The sequence below is a fragment of the Tiliqua scincoides genome, chromosome 5 (genome assembly GCF_035046505.1).
Source record: "Tiliqua scincoides isolate rTilSci1 chromosome 5, rTilSci1.hap2, whole genome shotgun sequence".
NCBI classification, from domain to species: Eukaryota; Metazoa; Chordata; class Lepidosauria; order Squamata; family Scincidae; genus Tiliqua; species Tiliqua scincoides.
In genome coordinates, this window is record NC_089825.1 from 39,845,646 (window position 1) to 39,858,060 (window position 12,415).

Here is a 12,415-nt window from a genome sequence, read left to right on the forward strand (position 1 = left end):
CATAGGCCAGCATCTAAAGCACCATTCAATATTCAGGACAGGATCTATAGTTTCCCCCCCTTTGGGTAGAAACTCTTGAATCTTTCCAAGAAGTCTCAACATAGCAGCACAAGGAGCTTCTACAAAAAGGAAAAAAAATTGACAATTAAATATCCTCTTGTGTGCAAGTGGAAGCACTTTGTATGCATATACAGGCTTCTTTGGAACTCTGTACAAGTCATTACAAGAGGTCTTGTACCCAACCATAACCTAGAGAGAGCTCTCTCCTCCGATTGAGAAAGAGGGAGCCCAGCCTGCTCTTAGTGGGGGGGGGGGGGAAGGTGTCCAAATGCCACAGCCTGCATTCCTCCGTCTTGCCTGGGGGGGGGAATAGGGGTGGCATCTGCATGTATGTGTGTGAGCATGTACTTTGGAGGGGGGGGAGTTGTTATCTTGCTCTGTGTTGCTGCAATCCTATCCACACTTTCCTGGGAGTAAGTCCCATTGACTCAAATGGGAGTTACTTTTGAATAGACCTACATAGGCTTGGGGGTCTGTGTCAGCTTAACCAAGGATCTTCACCTTTCTCTTTTTCCTCCCCCTTCAAAAAAGAAAAAAAAGAAGCTGCTCTTGATCAGTCAAGCTTTGTCTCCAAAAATTGATTAAAAAATAAAATACCCATTCCTTTACAGCCATCCCCCCTTTTCCTCCTGGCTCCTTTTGTGGGGCGGGGGTACTCCCCATGTTGGCTGCTATACAAAAGGAACAATTCTAGCTAGGTCTACTCAGAAGTAAGTCCTATTGTGTTCAATGGGACTTACTCCCAGGAAAGTGAGGTTAGGATTGCAGCCAAACAGTCTCTGGGTCTCAGTTTCACATCAGTTTGCAATTAGCAGATACACACAAAACAAAGTCTTCCCCTTTTCCAGCAAATTCATCACTTCTCCCCCCCTCCCTTTCCAAAACTCTCCAGGTGTGCTGCTAACAGCTCAGGGCACAATCCTAACCAGGTCTACTCAGAAGTAAATCCCATTTTGTTCAATGGAGCTTACTCAGGTAAGTGTGGTTAGGACTGCAGCCTCAGAGTGCTGGCAGCTCTGCTTGACTTCTCTTGTTTTTTGTTTCTAGTGTATAATTATAACACCTTCACCCCCATTTTGGGGCAACTGAGGTGAGGTGATGTAATGGGGAGCCGTGGCCAATGGCCACGAGGATCAGGGGAGCTGCGGGCCGGAAAAGTTCAAGAACCACTGCCTTAATCTATAGATACCTACCCTCCAGCTGCAGCCGCATGAAGACATGTTCTGCCAAAATCATCTGGTGTATCTATGTCAAAACCTACAAAAAAAGTATTTTGTGAAGCCATCCATAAAATGCAATTCCTTTGATCAGCTTAGCAAATTATAGTTTATTTATAAAGTATGGAATAGCTAAAAAGTAGATTATTTCTTTGAATTTCTGCGGTCTTGACACTGAGAATAGCGATTCTTTCATATTCTTTCTCTGCTCAAGTACTGTATTATATGAAAAACGGAATCTAGAAGTTACCATGTTAATTTGTATTCGTCTTAAAGAATAGAGACTCTCTTACTCTGAACTAAGTCATCTTATTTAAGATGATCTGCAGTCTTCCAAACTATATGATAACTGTCCATCAAGTAGAGGTATTTAGAATTAAACAAGATGAAATAAATTCAAAATCATTAAATCCAATTGATCTTCCATGCAGGAACAATGAACTTTAAAAAAAACACACATCTATCCTGTGTCTTCTGCTGAAGTTAACAGAACAGAAAATAAACCATAATATACTCTAGTGATGGGATGGCTGGGGGGAGGGGAAGGAAGGGACTAATTTTTTTCTATTTAAAAGCATCCTTTACAGCTACATAAAGCAGTAGGGCAGTGGTATTCAAACTGGGGCATTGCGATGCCTCAGCCTGAAGGCCCTGGCCTCTGCCCCCTTAAGGGGCGGGGGCAGGCAGCAATGTGATCCCCAAGATGGCATCGCTCAGGGGGCTGCAGGGACTGGCATGTACTCACCAGTCCCTGCAGCAGCCTTCCTCGGGTACGGGGAGCCCTGCGCAACTGTTTGTAAGGCTCCCCAGGCTTCCAAAAGTGAATGTGGAGCAATAGTGCTCAACCTTTGCAAAACCGGAAGTGGAGCGCAATCACACCACTTTCACTTTTAGAAGCCTGGGGAGCCCTGCTGACACTCGTGTCGGGCTCCCCGCACGCTGGGAAGGCTGCTGCAGGGACTGGTGGGCCCCCTTAGCAACACAATCCTGGGGGTCACGTCGCTGCCTTCCCCCCCGCTACCTCCCTCCCCTCCCCTGCAAGGACTTACTGTGGTTTTCAAACTCCCAGAGAGTTTGATAACCACAGCAGTAGGGGTTTGGAACACATTCCAGTTTCTAAAATGAACTGAGTCAAAAAAGAATCCACCAATATGGAGAAAGGAGTACTTCCCATTTCCCAGACAGGTAGGTAAATACAGACTGAACAGAAACAGCAGCTGTCGGGGGGGGGGGGGCACAAGCCTGAAATACTGTTCCATCACCATCCCAGCAAGCACTAAATTACATCTATTATGGAACTTATTTTTACACCCCTCATATCCGCGGATCCTGTATTCACAGTTTCAGTTAACAGCGGATGCAGAAGCATCTAACATGGCCAAAGACATCAACTATCAGAAGCCTGCCTAATAATCTATAATCAGTGGGAGAAAGTTGAAGAGCTGTTTGAATGGGCTATTTTACTACTAGATTGTAGTGCTACTTGCATACCTTGGCAACAAACAACCAAGGTTCAGCAAGCTAAAAACCAACACCAATCCTTAGCTATGAGAGTATAATGTAAGGGAGGGGGGTCATTTGAAAGGCAGGAGATGCAGTGTAACTATACAGCTTGGAAATCTAAAATTCCAAAAAAGAACTACTAGCTGCTTTAGTTTGCAATGATAGATATCAAACAAAATAAGCAGGTTGATTTAACCCCATAACAGGAGTCTTCCCTTTGATATTGAACCTACTGTATTTAAAAACATCTTGAAAACAAAAAGTTAACTACCTAATATTAGAAAACAAAAAGTTAACTGCCTATAACTGCCTATAACTGCCTAATAAATCGGTACAACTAACCAAACTCAAAAATATGCAGGAATTTGACCGATACAAATACAGGACAGACAATGCATTGTTAGTCATCCAAATCAAACAGAAAAACTACAAAAGTCAAAATTTCATACTATGAAATATATCAAAATTTATGTTAAAAATAGTGCAACTTTCACAACTGAATTAAGAGTTGTATCTTAAATACGCTTCTGTCTGCATAAGGGATAATTTGTGTTTGCATAATTTTGTGTTTGGCAAGAATTTAGTTCTAAAATCCAACTGTACTGAGTAAATCCATTTAAATGGCTTTTTTAAAATAATGGATAAATACCATTCACTTAAACTTACAAAGAGGGAGAAGCAAATCCTTTACTAAACCAATGGTAAACACATAGCTGTTCTCTAATTTACTAACAGACCTTTATGAATAATCACTTTCATTCTATAATGCATTAGATCGTCATATCACAATGTGATACACAGATATATAGGTTTCCATGTTTGACCTAAGCAGCTACAACATCAGAAATGTATATTGTTCAACCCAGTACAGGCTGGCCCTCATATCCACAGGGATCTGTTCAAGGCATCCCAATGAATACAGAAACTACAGATATGGGTGAACCCTGACCCTGCAGCTCCCATGCACCCATCAACATTGTTTAGAGCCTTATCAGGGCGAAAATGGTCTTTCTTTTACAAGTTACTATAAGAATTCAAGCTTATGGCGACATGCAGGCAGGCTGCCAGCAGCCTGAATGCTTGAAAAACACTAACAGAAAGCAGATCTACTATACAGACAACAGTTAATAGGAAAGAGATAAAGTAATTTTGAAGAGCCTACCTGATGAAAGTAGCTTTCTGCAACAGTCTGAAAATCCACTTAATGCTGCCAAATGGAGAGGAAACATTCCATGTATACCCCGCCTAAGATACACCATAATCAGACATCACATTATGACAGAAGTAGTTCAAGATGTCATGCCAAATTCCATGTATATAAAGGTTGCATTCAACTGCCCTTCTTAAAAATTAGAATTTTTCTTACCATAAATTGCTGTTCTTGGGAGAGGAAGGAGGGCATTCTGGATCCTTTGAGACTGCCCCTTCACACTGCCATAGGCAAGGCCAGCTTGCAATTCAAGTCCTCTATCAAGGAGGGGCTCCCAACTTCCCTAGACCAAAAGCGGAAAGAGCAGGAAGTGCCCTTTGATGACACCTCCAGTATGAGCCAATCCCACCCAGAGGCTAAACACTGTATAAAACTACATAAATAGTGAGCAACCCACTAAACAGATTAGCAACACTGTGAAGAGAAAATAACATAAAGCATCAGGATGTAGCAAGGAGCCATAATCCCAGGAGGCCCTATCTACCACCCCCACTTGACTTACTGTCCAGGAGGAGAAGCTGCAGATATCCTGGAAGTGAGAAGAATGCCCCTGATTCCACTCCCAAGAATAGGAAGTTACAGTAAGCAAAATTCCCATTCTGTCTGGTAGAGAAAAGAGGGCATTCTGGATCCTTCAGAATGAAACACGTTTGGGAAGAGTCTTGCCAAAGCCACATATACCAGCATGTTACAATCACATGCGCCAGTATGACAGGGTAGACTCTGATGCACACATATACACCTGAGGAATCTTTAATAGACAGGAACAGGACATCAGTTTTTACAGAAGCTGATGATCTGTCCCGGAAAGAACAAAATGTGCAACTAATCTATGCCACCCCTTTTCCTGAGGATGAACTTGGGCAAAAGATAGGAATTGATTCCGGAGTCTTATGAAACAAGAAATTAAATGGGTGGTCTGAGACCCTTCTAGCTTAGTAATAAGAGAATCTTGAGAGTAAGCTGTTTCAGGGAAATGGTGGCCACTGGGTCAAGGGGACCTCATTAGAGCCATTAAGAATTCAGTTCAGGTACCAGTTTTGAAACAGATGAACCATGCTGAATTGAAGTGGCACCCTTTTCAAAAACCTTTTGGTATGCGAAAGCTGAAAAATGGACCTCTTTGCTTTCCATCTGAAGATGCTGTTAAACGCTGTCACCTGTCTCTTATAAGTACTGGTACAAAGGCCTTTGTCAAGGCCATCTTGAAGGAACCCCAGAACAAAGGGAACCCCTACAGAAACTAGGACAAACACTTTGTCACTGTACCATTTCAGGAATGTGTTCCATGTGCAACCATACCTCAAACTTGTGGAAGACAGGAGAGTAGAAAAAAATCTTGTCCAAATAGCCTAATGTTTTCAGCCAGCTCTGCTCAACCTCTATGCTGTCAAATGGTGCAGACATGGTTGCACCATGACAGAAGGCCTATTCAACCTGGGGGGGATCCAGGTATGTTCCAGCAATACCTCAACAATTCTGGGAACTTTGGTACTATATTAGGTCCTTCAGGATGGTTTCTGCTTTATGTTGCCACATCTCCAAAGAAAACATGAGCACTAACAAAAAGGTCAAGAAACCCTGGAGTACTTCTAGTTCTGTAGAACCAGTGAACTGAATCCAGAGTTCATCTGAAATGTGTCCAATGACAAGTTGACCAAAAGGCTGTCAAAAGAGTTATCATCTGAAGCCCATCTCTGATGGCCTTGGAGATTAAGAAGTTCAGAACAGTGACAAGTCCCCTAGTGAAAGAGGAACTGGTTTAGATGCTCCAATTATCATTGCAAAGACTTTTGTAGCTCCTGTTCCATCACCACCATTTTATCACAAATGTCTTTGGGTCAGCTCTCCAACAGGATTGTCACTGCTGAAGATAGTGGTGCTTCCACCAACACCACCACCTTGAAAACTTGCTTGATGGAAGAGCCACATACGATAAACTTCAGAGGTTTGAGAGCTGCAATATTTAAGATGTATTTAAAGTCTTAAGTATACAGGTCGTGCCTCCTTATCCATGGGAGTTCTGTTCCCAGACCCCCCATGACTACATAAAACTGTGGGTAATCAAATCCACAGTTTTCAGGATCCACTGGAGATCCAGAACCATTTTGAGCCTTAGCGAGGCCACGTGTGGCCTTTCCAAGTCTTGGAATGCCGCCCAAAGCCTTTTCCAACAACTGGTTTTCGTGAAAACCAGAAGTCGCCAAAAAAGGCTCTGGGTGGCATTTTGAGCCTTTCCAAGGCTCAGAAAACCTCCTGATGTGACTGGAACAAGGTTCTAGTTGTGTCAGGATAGCAGTCCAGGGGTTTGGCATCTGCAGTGAGGCAAATCTGTGGATACCGAAAGAGCAGATAAAAAGGCCCCATCAGTATTTACTTAAATATATTTACTCAAGAACATGAAAACTTAGTGTTTTAATCCACTGTGACAGCAACTGTTACCCTGCATATGCCTGATCTCGTCTGATTTTGGAAGCTAAGCAGGGTCAGGCCTGGTTAGTACTTGGATGGGAGACCGCCTGGGAATACCGGGTGCTGTAGGCTGATACCATAGTCTTTCAAGACTGAAGGTTGCCAACCAACCAATCCAATGGACTCTCAGTTTACACTGTAAATTATTAAGCTTGAAAATTTCTTATTTGCCTTTTATATTAATTGTGATGCGAAAAGGAGCTCAGCGAACGTATTTCCAAGAGCCACATATTATATGTTAAAGAGCTGCATGTGGCTCTCAAGCTGCGGTTTTTTTGACCAGGCAATGCATGGTTTTGGGTCTAGCTAGATGAAACCATTCTGATGGCAGATCCCTGTCCAAGAAATCTGGAATGGAATGGTCAGAAGCTTAGCTGGGATCTGTGAAAAAACAGTTATAGACCCTTTGGACATAGAAGACAAGGCCTTGGTACAATCTTCTCTACCTGTAGGCAGCTCCAGGGTGCATAATGACATCTGGCAGGAAAAGACAATCCAAGTTGAACTCAGATTGATCCTGTTTCCTGGCAACTCCCCCTCTTCCTTGAGGGACTCAGACTAAGATTAAAAGTGCAAGGTCTATCCGAACTCCATGCCTCCTCCTCCTGAATCATCCTTCATCTGAATTTTGATGGTAGGAGGGTCGTCAGGCCCTCCCAACCAAGGAATGCTTCTCTGATCCTTAGCTAGAGCCAGTGTTCCTACTACAAGAAAAGGATGATAAAATGGTTGTGATCCCTCCCTTAGACGACTATATTTGATATGCTCCTGCAGGGCTGTTTGAATTTATGTTTTTTATGCCCCTTTTGAGGGAAATGAGAATGGAAACTGCTGTGCTAACAAGGAACCCTCTTCAGGGGGAAGAGGCAGAACATCTTACTTCTTGGGCTCCAATCGCCCTGACCAACTGAAGGAACAGAGAGTGTGTCTGGTTGCCTCTAAAAAAAAAAAATCAGGGAAGGGTATGCGAAGCATCCTCCAACTCACTACCCATATCTTCAGATCTAACTGTTAGTGGAGAAACTCAGGCAAACCCCTGCCACTACAGCCAAACCGCCTCTAAAGATTTCCCACAGGCATACCAGCTCTGATGGAGGGATTTGCTGCTGCTCCTTGCCTTCCCCTTCAGACAACCACATTGGGGGTGGGGGATGTGGCGAATCTGCCCCTTGCTTTGATGTGGCTCTCCCTACCTATCTGGTCCGGGGCAGAAGGCAGATAGAGAGAAAAAAGGGCACACCATAATGCTCCATTCACTAGCTCTTCTTTGCCTTTCCCAATGCAGATTCCCTTTTGATCTACCCCACTGACACAGAAGAATAGCAGGGAGGTTGAACACACAGCCAGCTGCATCCCAACTTCTACTGTTGCCATGGCAGCTCCCGCTGCTGCCAAAACCATCTGAAAGTGACCCCACCAAAAATTCACCCAACTGGCTAGGTGTTGCTTTGATTTCTCCAAAGCACTTTGAGGCATCTGGCACCTAGTGGAGTGGCTGTTACTCTAGCACCACCCAATGTCTCCAAGGCCTCCTGCTCAAGTGGGGGCAGAGGGGTGCAATATAGAAATGCAAGCTCTCTCTCCCTGTTAAGATCCCATCTCTAGTCCTGCTAAAGAAGATATTGAGCAGGAAAGGTAGGAAAATGAGTGGGGAGCGTACTGAGGATGGGGAAAGAAAAGACTCACAAGCTGAGTAGGCTTTGCCCAGTAGAGTTCAGCCCAGATCCTGCAACCTGAAGCAGTAACTAGAGAAGTTGAGAGCCCCTCCTTGGTAGGGAAGTCAAACTACAGTCTGGCCCTGCTTCCTGCACAATGGGAGGGGCAAGCCCAAAGGATCCAGAACAACCCCTTCCTCTACCAGAGATTAGATGCAAGAAAGTCATTATGTAGCTAACCTTTTAAATGCACTATATTTAGATTATCTCAGATGACAGCTAAATAATGACCAAGACATCTGCGCTTGCAGCAGGAATACAAAATATTTCCATTCTATTAATGATTATATTAAGCTGCATACATAGCCTAACTATGCTATGTTGAAAGAAAAGATTTAACTTTATATAAAGAATTAATGCATAATATACACACACATACCAAGATAACTTTCCTAATTAATGTAAATTTAAACTATTTTGGCATAATCCATTATGTGCTACTTACTTTGCAGTGTCAGCACCACTTGTAATTAATGTGTTGATGAGCAGTTCATGGCCATATCTGGCTGCTATGTGCAAAGGGGTATTTCCATTCTTATCTTCACAGTCTATTTCAGCTCCTAGAAAGTAAATATAAAATTTACATATGCACATGTGTTTAATGGCATGGGTTTAACTTAAAGGAATTCTTACACTCCTTCAGACATTATCAAGGAATTACTAGGGACTGCTTCCCATGTGAAAGAATTAGGAGAAAAGGAAAAGCAAAAATCTTGTACAGTCTTAATGTGGGAACCAGGAGTCTAGGGCTGCAATCCAATACACACCTTCCAGGGAGTAGCCTCCACTGAATACAATGGGACATTTCTAAGTAAACATGTAAATGATTGTGCTATGGGATTTTCTTCATAGTGAGAAGCCCCATGGCGCCTGTAGCTCAGAGATGTCATTACTGAAATATCTGAGAATTCTCCTTCCCAGAGCACAGCAGCAAGAAGAAGAAAAAAAGTCAATCACTGATTATTTTCTCTGGTTTGTGGAAAGCAGTACTATTATTCTAAAAAACTGAAGAGATTTCATTTGTAATTTTTTTACCTCACAGCTATATGGGCTAGTACTTGTTTCAGAATCCTAGAAGGTGGCACACAATGAAAGCAAAAATGTGTGTGTGGGGAGAGGGGGGAACGACAACAAAACACCATAGGTCTCCAGCACAGTCGAGACACACAAATGGTGAGGAGGGTACCCGGCCGTCCTCAGAACTGACTTAACCAAAAGTTAGTCAAATCTGGAAAGAATGAACTTTAGGGATGGTTATGTTTCCCCAATTTTTTAAATGATCCATTGCTCCCAATTAACAAAACTGCATACCAGAGTTTAGTATTAACATTTAGGACAGTTACACTATTTTAAGGACAAAACTATAACAAAACTAAATGGGGGAAGGAGCATACTGGAATTACAGATATGTGACCAAAAGAAAGGACACGCTATGAATTCAGTGATTTTAAAAATTTAAGAAGTGAATATTTCAGATACTTGAGATTCTTTTTTAAGTCACAAAACAGACAGACGAAACAGTAAAGCCAATACATTGAACTGAATTATTCAAGACTTCAAAGTGTTATGTATCACATTACAGTGACAGAGACATCATTAATATTTCAATGTGTGTGGTGTTTTGTTTTGTTTTTTTTACCATTCTGGATGATGGATTGTGATCTTGAAAATCGTCCATGGATTGCTGTCATATGCAACGGTGTTTTTCCATCTTTACTCTGGGGAAAAAGTAGTCAACCCACGATTACCAAGTTTACTGATAAGATTAGCACAGAAAATTTAATAGTTGTTTTCTTGGCATATATTCCTTCTCCCACACACTAGCACACGAAACTGTGCTAGTGATGACCAGTCAAAGTGATACTTCAGGCTTTTCAACCCCACACTTCTGTCAAGGCTCTCAATCCCTATTACAAGACAACTCAGTGATGCACATGCTAAATTATACCTTTAGGACACTTGCTGTCTAGATAACACTGACAGACTAGCCTTACCACCTAGCACCATATCTACAATTGGAAGATGTTTTTCATGTATATATAACAGACACCCAAATCTATTACAAACATTGTACATATTGTTTTAAAGTGTCCATCTGACCCTTTAGTGTTAACTATAAACAACTCACTACAAACCACAAGTAATCCTTAATAAAACTCTATTTAGTTTTGGAGGATATTGAATGCTCGAGACAAAGCCATTCATCCATGAACACAACCCAGAAGTAGGTCATTCTTAATGCATGAGGTGATTCCCATTGTTGATAAATAGCAACAAAACATTTATAATCTAAATTCTAGATTATGATCCATAGTTAGCTATGCAAGTGTGAACAAAACGTTCAGATAAATATTCTCATATGTTTAGCATGGCACTGTACTTTTAATTACGTATAATTTGCATCTCTGTAAATTAGGTATATTTTATTTTCTGTTTCACTATTTCAAAGTATTTCAAACTGCAAACAGTCCTGAGTGCACTGGCAGAGAGGTGGCATATAAATGCAGTACATTGGCAATAATTATGTTCCCATAATCAAAGAGCAATGTGTATCTCTACTCCTCGACGTATGCTATGATATTCGCAATTTCAGGGAACAGAAATGTGTAGTCTACATAACAACATTATAATTGTCAGATGCGTCACCCAAACTCTAGCTTTGGCCTATATCAGGGGTGCCCAACCCCTGGCCCGGGGGCCACTTGTAGCCCTCGGAGGTTCCCAATCAGGCCCTCAGGTACCCCCAGTCTCCAATGAGCCTCTGGCCCTCCAGAGACTTGCTGGAGCCCATGCTGGCCCGGCGCAACTGTTCACAGCAGGACAACTGTTTGACCTGTCACCTGAGCTGTGGATGTGGGCTCCCTCCACTGCTTGCTCTTTCACGTCTATGATGCAGCAGTGGCAGCAAAGGAAAGGCCAGCTTTGCTTTGTGCAAGGTTTTTTATAGGCCTTCAGCTACTGCAAGACCTTCATTCATTCATAGAAGTTCCATCTCTAATATATTCATTTATGTAAATTTATTTAAATTTTAAATGGTAAATTAAATCTTTTTTCCCCATTCCCTGACACAGTGTCAGAGAGATGATGTGGCCCTCCTGCCAAAGTGTTTGGACACCCCTGGCCTATATTCGTGTCCCTGCTGAGCTCGCTATGATGTCAAACAGGCCTTTTTTTCCTTACTTGTCAAATGATATCTATGTTAATGTGACCACTCTTTTTTTCTAGAAAAAGGGCAATTTGCAGCAGTTAATTATTCTAACATTATGTATCAATTATTTTGAATAAGAATAAAACTCTCAGACACGCCTTTAAAAATATTCATACCTGGGCAACATTATTTTCCACTCGTTGCAGGTATAGTTAGACATATCAAGTTGTTCTCAACCTTTTGGGCTAGATTAGGGGTGCCCAAACCCCGGCCCTGCGGCCACTTGTGGCCCTTGAGGACTCCCAATCCAGCCCTCAGGGAGCCCCCCGTCTCCAATGAGCCTCTGGCCCTCCAGAGACTTGCTGGAGCCCACACTGGCCTGATGCAACTGCTCTCAGCATGACAGCCAACTGTTCAACCTCTCACATGAGCTGTGGGACAAGGGCTCCCTCCACTGCTTGCTATTTCACATCTGTGATGCTGCAGCAGCAAAGGCCGGACTTGCTTTGTGCAAGGCCTTTTATAGACCTTGAGCTATTGCAAGACCTTCATTCAGTCATATAAGTTCCATCTCCAATATATTCATTTATGTAAATTTATTCAAATTTGAAATGTAAATTCTTCCCCCCCCCGGCCCCCTGACACAGTGTCAAGAGAGATGATGTGGCCCTCCTGTCAAAACGTTTGGACACCTCTGGGTTAGATGATAGTTAAAATACCATACTAATCATCTACATGCCTTGTTTTTATTGGCTTGGATCCACAGAGGAAAAAAAGTTCCTTTTGCACATTCTGCATGGGCACAAGAGACTCCATTTCCACCAAATGCAATCTACAGCTCTCCATGCCATTTCCCAAATTGTTCCCAAGTGTTTCCCACTCCTCAGGTTTAGCGTTGCAGGGACAGTTGGAACTGGCTTCTTGCTACAGCAGGGGTGTCAAACCCATTTCATATCAAGGGCCAAACAGCATTCATGGTGCCTGCTGAGGGCCAGAAGTGATGTCATTAGGCAGGAAATGATGTCATTAATCAGGTCGTAACCAAAAATAAACTTTTTTTCACTTAGGAACTCATTAGTTGCAAATGACA

General features: G+C 42.5%; 1 protein-coding gene and 1 pseudogene across 5 annotated transcripts in view; one reads left to right on the forward strand and one right to left on the reverse strand.

The window, feature by feature from the left end:
* The window catches only part of ANKRD28 (ankyrin repeat domain 28), a 116,262-nt gene that overhangs the window by 24,400 nt on the left and 79,447 nt on the right, over positions 1-12,415 (reverse strand). For all 5 annotated transcript variants that reach the window (XR_010794530.1, XM_066628100.1, XM_066628097.1 and 2 more), the window contains 4 exons: positions 9,817-9,895; positions 8,623-8,737; positions 3,943-4,025; positions 1,254-1,317 (listed from right to left, as the gene is read on the reverse strand). Coding sequence is in view for 4 of the 5 variants with exons in the window: in XM_066628100.1 (XP_066484197.1) it covers positions 1,254-1,317; positions 3,943-4,025; positions 8,623-8,737; positions 9,817-9,895 (341 nt within the window). In the remaining variant the exon portion in view is untranslated. The remainder of the gene's footprint in view (positions 1-1,253; positions 1,318-3,942; positions 4,026-8,622; positions 8,738-9,816; positions 9,896-12,415) is intronic.
* LOC136655192 (5S ribosomal RNA) lies at positions 6,418-6,534 on the forward strand (annotated as a pseudogene).